The 17,766-nt window shown below is 35.6% G+C and overlaps 1 protein-coding gene across 4 annotated transcripts in view; it reads right to left on the bottom strand.

The window, feature by feature from the left end:
• Positions 1-17,766, bottom strand: part of LOC124221153 (furin-like protease 1) — a 140,583-nt gene that overhangs the window by 3,381 nt on the left and 119,436 nt on the right. The window contains exons 10-11 of one of the 4 annotated variants that reach the window (XR_006883750.2): positions 15,162-15,413; positions 2,140-2,286 (exon numbers count right to left, since the gene is read on the bottom strand). Coding sequence is in view for 3 of the 4 variants with exons in the window: in XM_046630881.2 (XP_046486837.1) it covers positions 12,664-12,998; positions 15,162-15,413 (587 nt within the window). In the remaining variant the exon portion in view is untranslated. Of the gene's footprint in view, positions 1-2,139; positions 2,287-5,066; positions 15,098-15,161; positions 15,414-17,766 lie in introns of those variants that run through there. The other 3 variants (XM_046630881.2, XM_046630882.2, XM_046630880.2) reach the window with 3 other exon arrangements.

Here is a 17,766-nt window from a genome sequence, read left to right as displayed (position 1 = left end):
TCAACGATTTTTTGAGGTTTATTCACTTGACACTTGGGGTCCAAAATCAACGGTTTTTCCAGATTCACTTTTAAAGAGCTAACTACGTGTATACAATCTGAATACTATTATTAGATAACTTGTTCGTCTAGTTTTGTCAATTTCTTCCTATTCGCGAAAGGTATTTTTATTGTATATTTAACATGTCGCGTAGCTTCAGTTGTTTCTTTTTCTATATTAAATTAATGTGGCTGTCATTTGTCAGTAATCATAAGTACTTGAAACGTAGTCTAAACGTCTTAGGTCCCAAATTCATTAACCTTGAATCAAATAATTCCAAATATGCATTATATCACATAAAAAATCACTTGATTTATATAACCGTTCCACTAATACGAATCTAAAGACACGCCGCCGTTATTATGCGGTCTGAAATAGTTGTACATCTATATATGACAATACAAGAATAATTAATACGAGAAGCACTTAGAACGGAAAGCAGTTTGTAATTCGAATAACAGACTAAAACGGTGCAGTGACTAATTACGTTTAGATTTTCACAGGCATAAATTATTCATTGCAAAGCATAAAGTTCTTATAGTGTATGTGTATATATATATAATTAATTAATATACATGACAATTAATACAATCATAATGAGAAGCTTCATAAGCTATAATATGTATATGCAAAATAGAAAGACACAAAAATGCAACGAAAAATTGCTAACACATATGACCCAAAAGTTTTAAAGCAATATACGGTAATAATGTTCGAACCGAACTCTACAAGGGAAGTTACACAAATATATAAAAACGTCTGCCCTTCAACATTTTTAATTTTGTTAAACATTTTTTATGCAACTGTCCCAACTTTGAAACAATACCCTGAATTTTTCAGGTTTTTTTTATTCCACCGGTTAATTATTTATAAATATTAAACGTAATTTTGAGATAGACTATTCTTAAAATTGTCAAAAACATTTTAAAAACTGTATTTTCGATTCCAAACAGTTCAGGATTGGGACCCTGATCGCCAATTGTCTTGCAACAACTTTGTCAATACTTTAAATTGCTTTGATTAAGTGAAACATTCTTTAAACGGTCGGAAAATTGTTAAAAAATTGTTAAAACTTTTTTCTTGCACTTTGTCTTCACTATGACCGGTTCCATGACGGAGCGATTTGAAAAATAAAAGTTTTGAGAATTTTTTGAGAATTCTCAGACCTTTTAGACAATGTTTTAGTTGATAAAAAAAAATGTATAGCGATAACAAAAAATCAGCTCATTATGGGCGCGATTTGGAAATGTTCGGCGTAGAAAATCCAGTTTTTGAGAATTTAAAGAATGATCGATTTCAAAATCTCTTTATATATTTATAAATGATTAACTGGTTCGACAAAAAGGCAGAAAAAATTCAGTGCACTGTTTAAGAATTGGGACAATTGCATGAAAAATTTTGAACAAAATCAAAAATGGTGACGTTCGGATGATGATCGGGTTCGCACGGAATTCCCCATATACAGTTGGACGCGTATACAATAATTAGAACAGTTGGTGGATATCAAAGTATTTCAATGAAGATTGTCATTATCAGGGCAGCATTGTTAATTACATACCATAATTACATTCAGGTATTCGTTACGGGCACGGAAAATTCAGTCGATACATTGAATACTTTTTTGAAATAACCTTCTGGCTCACAGATGACGCTATAATAAAGATTATATGCCGCAATTTGTTGCCTATTGCATTTATATTCCAGTTACAATATACCAGTAGCAGTGACTTGTTAAACGTTCTTGAAAAAAATATCGGAGAAAATAGCATATAAATACTCCGTAAAGTGGGAAAAATCTCTTGCTATAATCCTGGCACATTAAATAACAATGAAACGCCAGCAATCCGGTTGTAACTTATTATTATGTTTTTTTTTTTTTTAGTTGAACAGGTATAATCAGTGTTTAGACTTGGTGCAAAATGATAAATTAGCATCGGTAAAGCATTCAAGTATAGTTGAAAGTCAACACCTATGTGTAAAACTGAAAGTGGTGTAAGAGAATTAGATGCACAGAAAGATAGATCGACAGGTGTTCGGAAGGTATAGGGTTACTCGTAGAGTGACATTAGATTCATTCGAGTTGTAGAATGAGAGACTCACCGTGCCGGTGAAGCGGTCTAGGATGGGTCAGTTTGGTTGCAGACGCGTTGGACGTGGCGGGTCGTAAGCTGAAAATTCCACAGCACATCGCCGTCGGTGACTCGACCGGAGGGAACCTAAATCTCAGTCAGCTATGGAGTAACGAAACTACAAAAAACTATGCTGTAACTTGATCGATCGTAGGTTCACTTCGTCTCAATACCAGCTGATAATCGCGAGTGAGAAATTTGATAAATTAACAACTTTGCATCGCCATCAAGTTCGCGAGATTTATCTCTGACGTTTGACCGAACTATGTGGGTGGGATTTTTAGTTATAGTTTCATTACTCCGTTGTATGGGTTTATAATGTAAACTAGGACAGGGAAAATGAGTCGAAGAACAAAAAAAAAGAAAAATTGAAAAAAAAACAAACAAAATGGACAAATCGAGCCGGTTCTGCAAGTAGGGAACCTAGAAATTCAAAATGCAAGTACGTGAGTTGATTCTGAGTGGTGAATTTTATAAGCGGAGAGTAATCTCGGGGATTCGCTAATATCTGTCGGATTTCGTATTTTCTAGGGGTGTTGCAAGATCAAAGAACTGTGCAAGAAATAGACGATACCTCCGCTACCGTATATCTCGTCGTGATATCATTATTCTCTGTTACTTTCCATGCCTTTAGCTTTGAGTGTGATATTCTACAGGGATACAAGTCGTATTAAAAAAAGACGAATGAACCAGTGCAGTTTCTAACAAGGAATTGAAAAGTATATTTTTATACGTACATAGAGATTGCAGGAAAAATTGCCGGATATATTTACAACAGATTGCCCGTTACGATATAAGGTGTTTCGGAAAACGAGGGATTTGAGTGAACGACGATCATGCATTTAGTGAACTGAATACAATTCCTTAGCTTACGTAGTTCCGTTTGTGAAATGACTGTTCTAATTATCTAATCTATCTCCGCGTTTTCGCAGCGTATGTATGAATGATTAAAAAAGAAACCAGTCGGATTATAATCGGTATTTTTTAAAAAGCCTGCATGCAACCCGTGCAAGGAATTGCCGAAGAGCCTCTTCAACAAGTTGAAAAATAAGAAATGTTAGTTATGAAAATTTCAGCTTAAAGATTGATTTTATAATTGAATCGAGCCGTTCGTTGCGAAAGTGGTTAATTTCTCGGTATCCCACGAAATTTCGACATTACCCGCGGGTCAAACTTTGACGTAAAATCGGTTCGAGCCACTTCACAGCCAACGGCTAAATTGATGCGTATAATACAGCAGAGAAGGAGAAGGAGCTTTTCATTGCGTTAAGCTCATTGTTAGAATAAATGTGTTGATACTTGTGAGCGACAAGAGGATTGCTGAAAGATTACCTGTAAAATGAGCGTTGCATGATTCGATGGTGAAATTATTAAGCAGAAAACAAGTATATTCAATTACATAATTTTCACACAGCCGTGTCCAGTGCAGAATTTTTACGCGACGAGCTCTTCGTCTGTTGTGCCAATAAATTTGCAGCGTCAATTGCGCGGTACGTAAAATGCGATATTCACCGAATGTGCAAAAATGTTTAAAGCGCGTTTTAGCTTGTCGCGTATAAAGACTGCACGATGCGTATGATAAATTGTATTTGCCCCTCCACCGACGTTTGCAGTATCACTTTCATCAGACTTCTTTCGGGATACAATTTTACAAGGTAAGCGGAAAGTTGACCAACCACCTCTTACCCCACGTGCACAAGGACATTCTCACTCCCTTCGTCGTTATACTCCAGGAGAACGAGACCTGCATGTAAGAACTCGCAACATCGTTACTTGAGTTTTAATCCCAGTGATATACAATATATCACTCTGACATATTACAATCGTGCACACGTCCATACGCGAACAATTTGTCAAGTTCCACGAGAGAGATACACTTTCACCCCAAGGGTTACACTCCGTTTACCCTCGTCTCTGTGAAAACGCTGACTCATCCTTCGGATTTCAATAATAACACATACGTGATGTAGGGTAGGATGCATAATTGTACTAGGAGCCCGAAATGTTGCTATAAATTTTTTTTTTTTGATTTTGATTTTGCAGATGTAAATTAGAATGGGTTAGAAACGGTGAGAAAATTACGGAAAAAAAAACCAGAACGACGATGCATCAATCAATCGATAAAATGGAAATATTGTGCAACAATTGGTATTCAATTTTGGTCTCGTATTTTTTTTTGTTTTTTTTTTAATTCATCCATGATATACAAATTTTCATAATCGTATTAATAATTGTAATAGTTTAATTAGTTATGCAATATATTATATTATTTATATATATATTTTCGGCTTTTCGAGCACCGCGGATGCGATCGTTGTTTCGTAACTCGTTCGACATACTCTCGACACATATACATATTGTTGTGTATGAAGAAAGAATTTTCTGCCTACCTGCGATGCGGGGAAATATTTTTCAACTGCAGGATACTTAACGCGCGATTATATAAATACATAGTCGAGCGTAATCACCAATTTACGATTCCATTTATAGTAGGTGTTTCTTTTGCCCTGTAAGTATATAATATTCTGTCGAACGCGCAACGCGCATGCGCCGTGTTCGAATCGAACGCCGTTCACCGGCGTTCTTTTTTCCACTTCCCGTTTTTCTTTTAGTTTAAATTTTACGTTATAACTTAAGATATGTCGCCCTCCAAGCAAAGATACATTACAATACATATACAAACATTTACAATCGATACATTATACTCTATATATATGTATCTATGTGCAGATAATAGTCCTGCAGTTATACAATTTATACATCATACAGTGTTTTAGGTACACTGCGTATACACATAGATAAATATACACGTTTTACATATACCTCAAGTATATTGTACTTTTGGAAGAGAGATACGCCACACATCGCGGAGTAAATTACAATCAGATTCATCGACAATTTCATTTCGGTTATTCGGTTATTTTTTTTTTTTTCTCATTCGTTTATTATTCGGATATCTATTTATTGAATTAAATTGACGACAGTTCTCCGTGTTAATGTTGTTTTCTTTTTTTTTTTTTTTTGCAACTCACCGTCGTACGAGCGGTTATTATGTATTATGCCAGTTTGAATTGCATAGCATAATATTGGGTACGTACAATGGGCTTTGCATTTTTTCCTATTATTCAGATTAAATTGATTTTTACTTTCGTTTGTGCGATAAAATATAAATATATTAATATTATATCGAGCGTGGTTTGTAAAACATATCTTAGACGATGTGGATATTATAAGTCCATTTCTGATCAACGGCACAACACGCAAGTCGTAATGTGAACATTTTAACTTTTCAAAGGTTGCCAACAAATTGTGCGAACAGTGACGAGGGACGAGAAGCTGGGTCTGATTTATCAGGTTTAAATTGTTTTCAAGGTAGCGTGCAAAATTGATGTTAGTTAATTATTAATCAGCAATTGAAAATATATAGATGATATTAGATAATATGCAGGTACGAATGGATGAAAATTTTTTAATGAAATTACTCTGTTGTCGCGATGTTTCGAGTCTAGTTTTGATCGGATTTGAATTTTCATATCATGGGGTCTTCTTCGTTGGTACGGAGAACAGTGTATTCGGTAGGAAATAATTGTAAAATCATCATGTCTGTATTCTAAATCTGTGGAATTTAACGAGTTGAATACAGGAAAGAGTTATATACTGTGAAACGGTCGTCATGAGAAAAACAGAAATAGCAAGTGATGTGGAAACTCAACACCGCGATTGGCTATTTTCAAACTTGGGCAAATGAGGAAAGAAATTTTGCACCGTACAACAAACGGCCGCTGATCATTCGATTCATTACGGTAACGAATAATGCAAGGTTGTAGAAAATATTTTTGTAATTTGCTGCATGATTATTAAAAATCATCATTGTAAGATTGATTGTTGACTGTATAGGCGGACGACGGATACACTAAGTTTGTTCTTTGACCGAAAAGGAAATATTATAACATGTCTTGTTTTCCGTCAAGACTTGAGAACTACCTCGAAAGTACCGAAATAAAATGTTTAGGATGCTACGACGACTTAATTTTGCGAGAAAAATCGGATCGGATTTTAGTGTATTTTGGAGTTTGAAAAATGCTAGAATCGAATTACGCTATATCGAGTTGATTTCGAGAGAGAAAACTGTCATTGCGCACAGTTTCAACTCGGTTAGGAGCTACGAGTCAAAAGTTACGGTCACTGTACCTCCTCATACTTTGCTAGGATCGATAGTTCCGAAGTTATACGTGAATAATGCAAAAAACTTGGATTCATTTTTAGAAGAAAATGCGACGTATCGTGTGCTCTGAATCCTGTGGGAAACGGTTATAATATACAATAAATAAATAGAATAAATTTAATGGTGGAACAAAGTTTCGGGTATTGGAGTAAAAAATCAATAATAAAGGGCACCGCAGTGGCAGAATTTAAATTATGACTAAAGCGCTGAAATCTCATAATTAATAGGTTAAAGAAAATATCGTTGCAAGCTTGTTCAAGTTGTAAAATTGGACTATTAATTTCTAATTCATGTGTTTATTAAAATTCTATGATGCACGAATATGGTCCAAAAGAACGATAACATCTGCAACAAGAGATTTTATGCGATTCTTCAATGCGTTACAGTCTTTTGATAAAGGAGATTTTTTCTAAACGTGATTTCACAAGTAAGTATACAGCTTTAAACGGAAGACATTTTATATAAATGATGGAAGTTGTAGAATAAGGACGCAAGATAATTAAATTCTGTTCTTATTTCGTTACGGTTGCCCAAAGATACCCTGGGAGCAACAAGGTACAAGATACTTAATTTACCAGGGAAATTTTCTGGCAAAAAGATTAAAAATTAAAAAATAATTGGGCAATTTTTTTTCGTTTTTTGGGTTACAAACGATAATTGTAAAAGTTACACGATACCTTACCATCCCCTTTTGATATCGCATCAACTTTTCACCGAATGAAAAAGATATTAAAAAGCAAAATTACCTTTCCGTAAACTACAAAAATATGGGATATAAGAAACGAACCGAGAAATTCCTTACTTCAGACATATCTTTCAATGGTGCTGCCAGATTGTTTGTTTTTACAGGGATTTCACTAGCGATCAACTTTCGGAAAGATGAATTGGATTTTTATTCTCCAATCTGTAACGGTATAGCACTAAAGGCATAAATGGATCGTATTAATATTACGGAAAAGATTTAGTTACAAGGAAATTCATTTCTTGTAAGCCTTATTTTAGGTAACAGCGTTCTATTCAATTTTTCATCTATCAGAACTGTGACAATAACAATAAATTTACAATCAGGGCTGCGAAGATTCGGATTATGTGACCCTTTTACCCCTCCTTCCTTTTTTTTTTACGACGCTGAGTAAACTAATGAGAAATTTAATTTCTTCGAGGTTTCTGTACAGATTGGAGCTTCACGTTTACGTGCCTAAAAAATTGCTGGTTTTAAAATCGCGAACGGAAAGGATTCACGTTCACGTCTGCAACTTGGATGCAATGAGGTTGGACATCAAAGAGTTTAGACAAAATTATCGATCCATTTTTCTGACACAAAGTTTTCGCTGACTTTTATCGCTGCAGCATTAATTCTGAATATAAGTGTGATAGATTAATTATACAAGGTGGTCGTCTCAGAAGAACAGAAAAGAACACATCAATTCGCACATTTCCAGATATTAGTACGATTCATAAGTTTTTATCATTTTTGTTATTAATAATATCATCATTGTTGTCAGCGATGCTTACTTTAGTATTGTTCTGCTTTGCATATTTCTTGAGTTTAAAGAAAAAAAGACATTTATCTTTGGATTTGGCCAGTTATCCTCCTGTCTGATTAGTGAATAAGTACTATGTGGATTGTAGATATACAGAATACGAATTTATTAACATATGCCCAAATTCGTGAATATATGTGACGATCAATTGAGACGATGAAATAACGGCAACAACATTATGCTGCACGTGTGAATAAAAGGCATATAATAAACCAATGTGGATAAGTACGTCATGCATAAAAATAATTTCTCCCATTGAAACATGAACCATGATTCGGTTAGTAATTTACCCATAATTGTAACGATTTGTTAACGAAACAAATTTTCAGTGAATTCAAAACAAGTTGCGAATATGATGACGACAAAAGATGTTTTACGTGGAAAAGAACGAACATTTTCAAACCAAGGAAATCACGTCAATCGATTATTTTCCACAGTAATTAACAGACTGTTGAAAAACAATCAGGCAATTTAGAAACAAAGATTGTTTCAAACAAATGTATCCGCAAATAAATATTCGACACTTGTAGATTTGCGTAAGCTTTGGGTATATTTTTACCCGTTTCGTTAAACAAATCGTTATTGATACCTGCCGGATATATTACCTTCAAATATCTGCGGGTATCGGATGAATGATATAATGGATAAAATATTGCATCAATGTATATAACAAGTAATACGTAATAATGAATGTTACTATACATATTATATTTATACACATATTCTCATATTCTCTTATTATATATTTGTGACTTTATTCTGAATCGTTAGTGTTCGCCACGTTATACGTATAATATTATGACTTGTCTCTTTTCTTTATATATATAATTAATAAATTGAAATCATAACGAACAAACGCGAAGGAACCATGCGTCATTTTTTGTGTTAAAAGAAAAAAAAAAAAAACACAACAATCACGAATGATCGTTATTGTAAATGCGCCAAATTAGATGTGCCGAGGTTATAAATAATCACAGACACCAAACTCGAAACACTACAGGCATGCCGATTCTCGAATATACCATTTAAATCATCCAGCTCACATTTTTAAAAATTTTCGTATACATTTCGTGTCATTTAAATTTCATAGATTTCAAAATATTGTCTCGGAATAAGTGAAGAAACTGCATGAACTTTGCGTGAGTTGGTGCAAATTTTGCACCAATGCACGTATGGACTCGAATTAAGTCAGGAAAATTGCGATCCTTGCACCAGAATTGTGTGAAATTTTACACGAAAAATATTTGAAATTTTTTAATATGTATATATCTATATATATATATATGTATGTTACCAATTAAAAACCACTTATTATATGTACATATAATATATTCGATTATTTATACAGCTATATTTTGTTGATAATTTATTATAGTTAAATAATAATTTAATAGATGATTTCTGGACGAGATTCGTTATCAAATATGTATGTAACTAGCGTAAAAACATTCGTTAGACATACGCTGCGATTCGTAGCTGCGCGTCTTATAAAGACATTATTATTTAATTTCAATAAATTACAATTGAAAGTCTTGCGGTGACCGAAATTAAACGTCGACTTTCGTCTAATCAGTTGATAAGCCTGTTACACCTCATCCGTGTCGTCTAGAATTATTTTAGGAAAGAAATTCCGGCGATTTCATAAGCACAATTAATTTTATCTCATTATTAGTGACCGTTTCGTAACTGATATTTACATTCTTCCAATTTCAATTGATGAATTGCACATGATATTACGAAGGCAAAAATAATTTAACGCAAAACCTGTAAAATATCTTATCGGCGGAAAGAAATTTTGTTGAAAAATAATCGCGTAGCTAAATTTGTTTCCTTTTCCTTTTTCTTTTCTTCTTTATTTTGTTGTTTAATTTGTATAACGCGTCGTTAAGTTTACGAAAATAATTCGAATACATGATTATTTTAAGACGCGTATTATACATGTTATTTTCGAACTGTATTTAATTGTCGATAAATTTATAAATTTTGACTTCTTGAACGTCCGTTCATTTATTTTTCCACCGATAAGATTGAATTAAGAAAAAAAGAAACCGTCGAAATAATGATAATAAAAAAAAATTCAACCCACACACTATTATCCGTACGTATATTATGTCCAACATGTGTTCTCATCTATTTCTTGGGCTGCGTCATGTGATTGAAATTTGAAGAGTGCGTGGAAAATATATCGCTTCGATCGATTAGGTGTATCGTATAAGTTTATCGAATTAATCATGTCTATGTATTATGTATATTTATATGTATATATGCGCGCGTTGATTTTTATTTAATTTTTTTTTTTTTTTTTGTTTTCTGTCTCTTGTTTTTCCAATGATAAATGTATAAGTATCTAACTGGTTCCCGTGTACAGTCATCGCTTCCTCACTCATTCTCCGCGCACACAATTAGAGGTATTTTCTCCTTAGACTATTTATTTGGCAACGCTATATGCATATGTATATATGTACGTATAGTATAGATATTATATATTAATTAGGTATAATTGCACTTTTTCCTCGTGAGAAATTATTTATTCACCGTTATTACTATTTATTATTAAGACTTCGTACGCGCCGATTTCTACAATATCTTCCCTATTATTATTATACCTATATAATATCATGTGTACTTAATTATGTATAATATTTACGACAACGTACGACGAGGAGCGCCGTTTCGCACCGCAAGTGCCTTTTCATTTTTTTTTTTTTTTTGGCACTGATTGTGAACACGTCATGGCACACGGGTTCCTAATATGCACCGCAGTCGGTCTTTTCTTTTTCCTAGTATTTCGAAATTGTTATCTTTATTTTTCATTTTTCTACTTCATTTAATATACTACACAGTTTTCCGTTTATCGTATATAATTTCACTATGGATAATTAATCCGATTTGTTATGATTTATGTACATGGTACACGTTTAGGGTATGTGCACGATACTGTATAGATAAGTTTTATATACACAGAATCGAGAATTATTTATCATTTTCGTATTGTGTCACGTTTTTTTTTTTTCACACAGTCGAGTCATTTTAGCAACGCGGTTGGAGAAACCCGTGTATTTTATCCCCACATGTACTTTTATCATAGAGTCAAGATGACGGCGTAAAGAATTATAATTATAGGAACCCATTGAAATGTGAAAGACAATATTCTATCCTTGTTGCGGAATTATGTATGTACGCGGGTCTCAGTTTTTGTTTCATTTTTTCAGATACACATTTGTATCAACTTTTTTAAAACCGTGAAAAAGTAAGGAAAGAAAAATCAACACCCTTGTTAAAGGAATTGACTTGTGAAGGGCGAGAAATGCGAGGGTACAGATTGAGTTTTTTTGTTCTTCTTCCAGTCGTCGGCTAATTGTTTGCTTCGATAATTAATTAATTCTAAGTGGAAATTCCGTTGCGTGAAACTTCGCGTTACGAGTTGGAGATACTTTTCTTTCTTTATTTTTTCTTACGAGGAAACGCGTGCATCGCTTAGGAACCAAACGCGAGGGTGCAAGAATTCCGTGAATTTGAAACGAGTTTATATTTCGAGTAAGCTTCTCGCGCAGATCTCGGACGAAGGTATTTTCAAATAACTGCGGTGGCTCGGAGCTTTTTCTTACATTCATTAAATTTTAAACTCATAATATTTTTGCATTCTTAAGGAAAGAGGAAAAGAAAACTGGGAAAAAAGACAGAGAAAAAGTGAGGAAGTTGTTCCAAGTCCTGGGATCTTGATCCTCAAGGTCTAAGGAGAAATACAATTATTCACACGTTTCCCACGTGTGTAAGGGTACACCCTAAACTTTTAAAGTAAAGAAACACTGCAGAAGTACCAAGCCATGCATCGATCCATAGACTCAAAACCAAAGAGTTTGATGAAAATAAGCAAAGGAATGAATAAGAGTTAGTATATCCGATGTTTGAAGGTGCTGACTCAAGTGGAATCTTATTTCCTGTAGATTGATACGATACTCCATGGGTTAATGTTCAGATATGTAATTGCAAGAAGATGAAATTTCTGGATAACGCAGGCTCTGAATACAGGATTAAGATTGGGCGACGATGATTAGATTTCCAGGGATTAGCAGCTTCAGAGTTGAGGCGGATATAAGAGCGTCTTTCGAATTTAATATAAAAATACCCCATGCATCAAAGAGTGGTAAATAAATTCCTAACAGCGTAGTAGATACAACAGGTGTTGCAGTCAATGCCATGTAACGGGCTAGAGTTAAAACGAGATTGAATTTTCGTAGCTAGGCTGTAAAATTTTACTCGCGAGGTGCGAACAAAATTTTTTGATCGAGTATACGTAAAGTATGCGTTTATTCGGTCGTTTTTTCCGGCCGCGAAGCCGAGGCTTTAAGCTTACGTATACGTGGATCGTAAAGTGGCACTTTATTGTGATGAAACAGGATCGAAAGGATGTGCTTTAAGAACAGCCGATCGAAAAGTACTATTTCGCAAGTTGAATTTAAACGAAAACAAGTGTCGAAGGGGAAGGTGGAGAAGAAACCGACGTGATCTTGGATATGAAACAATGAAATTTCTCGGAGTTAGAAACTTCGAGAAACTGATTTGGCAAAGAGAAATTGGATGACAGAATGACTTCGTGTGGAATGCAAGGGGGTCGCCCTCGATCGAAAAACTATAAAAAAAATCCAGGTATTACGTTGAAGAATTTATAAGCCAACGTGCGATTAGTTTATTATCCTTTGCAGAAAGAATTCGTGCAGAAATTTTATGCCCCAAATGGCTCAAGCCACATGTCTTCACGTAGTCTCTCATTCTCCAATGTCAGCGAATCGACTTCTTCCAGAGTGCATGCACGTACGACTGCTTCCATGTCTTTGCGCAGTTGGTCAGAAAAAGCAGCGATAAAATATAACTTATGAGAGATCTCCTGTACAATTGTCCGATACAGTTCGAGCGACTTCTTGAGGCTGATCAGGTCTTCTCTGTGGGTCTCTTTCAAGGATTTTAAATCGGTCGAGATTGATTTCAAAATCTCATACACATCTGGTTGCGGTGCCCCATTTCCTTGTTGTTTAGCCTTACTACAATTAGTGGAATCACCTGAAGAATAAAATAATTCATTGCACTCGGCAAACCATGTTTGTGGCATTTCATATTAGCCCAACTGCCGTGTTCTCTAATCCACGTGGCTAAGTGATTTTCGAACTTGAAGAAATTTCACGTGCATATCCGTATAGATGGTACAGGTTGGGTTAGGTGCCACGTGGTGCTTGGTGAACAATCATTCAACCGTCGATCGAATAAAGAAATCAGAGAGAAAGAAGGAGAGAGAGAAAAAAAGATACAGAAAGAAAGGTGGAGAAAGAGAAAAAGAGATGAGAAGAAACGATAAAATTGGGGGAACCCGAATAGTTTTGGGATTATGAAAAAAAACAAAAAAAAAATAAAAATGAATCCATCTAATCTCCAATAAACGAATGTTTTGATTTCTGACGGGGTTCAAACTATTCAACAATTACTTTCAGCTTTGACTTATGAGCTTTTTTCAGTTAAAAAGATTGTTCGAAAAAGGATTAAAAAATTTTCTCACTCAGGCATACCCCAGTTTTTTTTGAAGATACCTTGTTACACGCTGTACATGCAACCCTTAAATATTACATTCAGGGGACAAAGTTGACTATGTCAACCGAGGGGAAAATAACTCGAGATTTGAGCGACACGATCATTTTTTGAGTTGAATTAATTTAAATAAATTCATTTAATTCAGCTTCATTTTTTTTTAACTCAGGTAGATTTCTTCAATTAAACTTAATTCATAAATCACAATTTTCTCTCGATAATTCACCGTAATTCAAGTGAGTCTGAAAAATGTTCAATTCATTCTTTTGCATTACCTGTTAAATAAAATAATTTTTTTAAATTTGATCTAAATTCTTATTTGATTAATTTTTTTTTCTCTCTGTAAGTAAATAATTCTGTCACGAATACGAAAGAATTTAAATAAACTTGACTCAATTTTCCATAATTCAGTTATTTCTTAGTTAATTCTCAATATTTCAGTTAAATTTTAGTAATTCAGTTAATTCTCATTAAATCAGTCAATTCAAATTAATTCAGGTGAATGATAATTAATTTGCAAATCTATTGACACGTCAGTTCAGCGAGTTATTTCCCCCTCAAAGTCAACGATCAAGTTCTGTATCCCCCGTCCGGACCGACGAATCGTAAAAGCGATATTTGCCGACAGGTAAGTCGATGAATTACAGTATGTACAGATTTCTTCTTTTTGAAAATTCATTTCTACTTTTCAATACTCGGCAGTGTTGAAAGCGAAGCGACATAATTGTACCTTTTGGCAACGTCCGATTTACTCTTTTAATTACAGTACTATAACGTGTTTATCGTACGTTTTTATACTCGCAGTCAATTTTAATTCGCTCATTACATTTATAGGTATTTAATTATAAGGATAAATTTTTTACATTAAATCACAATTTAATCGCGTCTTCGCGATGAGCGCGTGCAGACTTAAAGTGAAAATTTTTCAATTTCCTCAACTTTTCTGATAATATTATATTCTTCACGCGTTTACTGTACTCTTGCCGATTTCTCCGATACATCAAATAGTCGCAACGGCCTGTCCGCAACTAAAAATTATCCAAAAACTCGACCCAACGACACTAAAAGGAACCATTTTGTGTGAACTTTCGCAGGAAGCTTAGGGGAAAAACACATGTCTGAAAATTCGGATATAGAGTAAGCATGTATTCATCCCATTAGTCGGAACAGTTCCGTTTAACCGATTGCGTATCACGCGTTACATTCCGCGCACTTTAGGAACGTAAAAGACAAAAGAAAAAGAAAAAAAAAAAAAGTTTCGTCGCACTCTGCGCCAAGTAAAAGAGCGCCAAGTGATCGGCACTCAGTCAATCGGCCCTAGGAATCAGAGGACCAAACGTATTCTATTCCACCTTTCGTACACATATAATTAAAAAAGAGAATCTCAACCCCCCCGGTTGGTTTCCCCCCCGGCGTCGTAGCGTCTCGTTAACGAGTATCATGAGCTCGCTGTGAGTTCCGGGCTTCGTAACCGACGGGGACGAGGGTGGACGTCGTTATAGTCGAAGCGGCAGGCTCGGATCGCGTGATTTCGAGGAGGCGACGAGGCACGGATTTCAGATTCGGCCGCTACCGGTGCCCTGATAGGCCTAGGTTCGCTCATCACAGACACAAGCAAAATTATAATCATGACACAAAACGCACCTAGGCACTGGTTCCCGGCGGTGGTTTTGCAAGCTCCGCTGGTCTGATCTTCGTTCGTCGTCTGCTCCACTTCCGTGTGCGTGGCCTGGTCCACCCGCTGACTTCCGCCCAAAGGATCGCCCTCGGTGTCGACGACGTTGCTCTGTATCTGGTCGACGTCGACGTTGCCCTTGGAGCCGCCGATCGCTAGCTCGTCTCCTTCGACGGACGTGTTCGTGCCGTAAAGCACCAGCTTCCACTCGCCAAGCTCCGCTGCAAGAGGACCAGTGGATAAATTAGATGTCCGTTTAAGCGGATACACGACGCCGGTGTGCGTATTGGCGGATTGTGCGAGGCGCATCCTTCAACGTTTGGGATTATTTTTGAATTCCTTTCTATCAAGTGTATAAATTAATTTACGTAACGCGAGCATGTTTTACCAGTTTTTTCACGAGTGTTCTCCGTACGCGAAGTACAAGTTTCCTCTGACGTTAGAGTGAGTCTACGAATGCGCATGCGCGGTGTACAGAAAAGACCACGTTTCGTTTCTAGGAGTTAAAAGTGGTCTTTTCTGCACCGCGCGCATGCGCGTCGTCGCAAACAAATCTGACATTACGCGACCCTAACCTCAATTTCATGCTTGGTGAAAAAACGCCTAACATACTCTTGTTATGTAAAGAATCGTGTGCAACAAGGAGACAACTTTCGACTACGACTCATATTGCAAAATGACGCTCGGCCTGAAAAGACTGAGTTTGTCTCCTCGCTACACAATATATAAATATTCTTGTGTGATTTATTTTTTCGTCGTCTCGCAAACAGTTTCAAATTAGAATATCCGCCGATGCGTTTGTCATTTTCGAGTGCTGATATCTACGCTTTGAAAACACTTTATGAACTAGTGGAGCGATATAGATGTAAACATTATGGCCGCTGATGAGGAGCGTATTAGGTACTGCACAATTATTTTTGTGTTCCAGTTAAGAACAAACGTCGCTGAAGCCGCTGAAATAATTTATTGTTCTCTTCGCGAAGGTGGTGTGACTGATACGAGTTCCAAAAATGCATTCCTTTTTAGCTGGAAGACGAAAAGAATGCATTACCGGCTATGTTCCTTATCGGAGACCCTTGCGTATACATTTGTTTTGGAGGTTATGTTACCCGCTCCACTAGTTCACACTGTGTTTTAAAAGAGTAAACGTCAGCAGTTTAAAATCGCAAAAAGGATAGATAGATGTTCTAGATTAAAACCGCTTTCACGTTCAGCGAAAAAAGCATGACATTAATTAGTACACCCAATAAGCAAATTTTTGTTACAAATGAATAAAACATCTCTTCATAATGTTTCATAATTCGTCCCAAATCGGTAGTAGATCGCAACAGGACGGTTTTGCATTATTTGAACTATGCTATGATGTTGATAATGACGAGGAAATATTCATTACCGTGCAACGGATATATCGCGTATGGCGGAGAGATTCGTCGACGCATGTGTAATATCCGTGAAATTAATATTCATGTGACCAACGTGTACAGGGATTTCCATTGATTAATACACGTGCCGAAAATATTAGAATAAACCTGTACTTTTTTCCTCCTACTCAATTTATACTTTTTTTTCATTCAAGCTCTTACACATCAAAGCACTCTTTGATATATCGTTAATGGTACTTCAGATTGTTTGCATTTTGTTCAAAGTTTTCTTCAGAGTTTTGCAACTGTTACGGAATATGCGAAGTCCTGTTGCGTACCACGCTACTGTTATAATTACTATACTACGGCTACCATGGCATATAAAAAGATTGTTTATGAAAAAAAAATAATACCGTATATATGGGTAGCATTCGTCTACAGTACTTTATAATATAAAATGAAAATGTCCCGTTATCGATCATTCCAATATTTCTTTACCTGCACGCAAGCCTGCGTAAGAATCGTTGGAATGTTCGATCGGTATAAAAATCTGGCATAAAATAGTACTGATTGTGAGTGCGCTGCTTGCATACATGCTAGAACGCTCAAAATTAGACGAAAAGTAAGTGTCGGAAATGAAAAAATATAAAAAATGGCGAAAAGAGAAAATAAACAAACGGGAGAAGTGTAATAACTCAAACCGCGGATTACTCGGCTGTTATAACAAAAGTGTTTATGCGATGTACGGTTTAAAATTAATTAAGCGCACGGTGTTTCTTACGTAAATGTAAACGTATGGGGCATAATATTATAATATTGCTGTTTTTGCTGTTTTTTGTACGTGTGGAGAGTCGAGGAAGGCGCGTTGGCTGCGCGTGGGGCGTCTGGAAAATTAATATACCGTGGGTATATACGTCTATATACGTATATGATTGTACGGAGATGGTGGTGAAAATTTTGTCCCGGTTTAAAAATACTCGCTCACCGCCAGGGCTCTCCGCAGGAGAAATTTCCAACATCCGGAATCACAATAAAATAGGCATTTATCGAAGTCATCTAATGAAAATCCAGTACGTACATACCTGGGCGGTACCAACAAACAAAAGAGAACGAAATAATAAAAAAAAAAAAACCGTTAAATTGATTTTTTAACGAAACGTGAGAATCTGGGTTACAACGGAATTACGTCAGCCGCAGTTTAAACGAGATTGCG

Source organism: Neodiprion pinetum, chromosome 6 (genome assembly GCF_021155775.2).
Source record: "Neodiprion pinetum isolate iyNeoPine1 chromosome 6, iyNeoPine1.2, whole genome shotgun sequence".
NCBI classification, from domain to species: Eukaryota; Metazoa; Arthropoda; class Insecta; order Hymenoptera; family Diprionidae; genus Neodiprion; species Neodiprion pinetum.
This window is presented reverse-complemented; position numbering and strand designations above follow the sequence as displayed.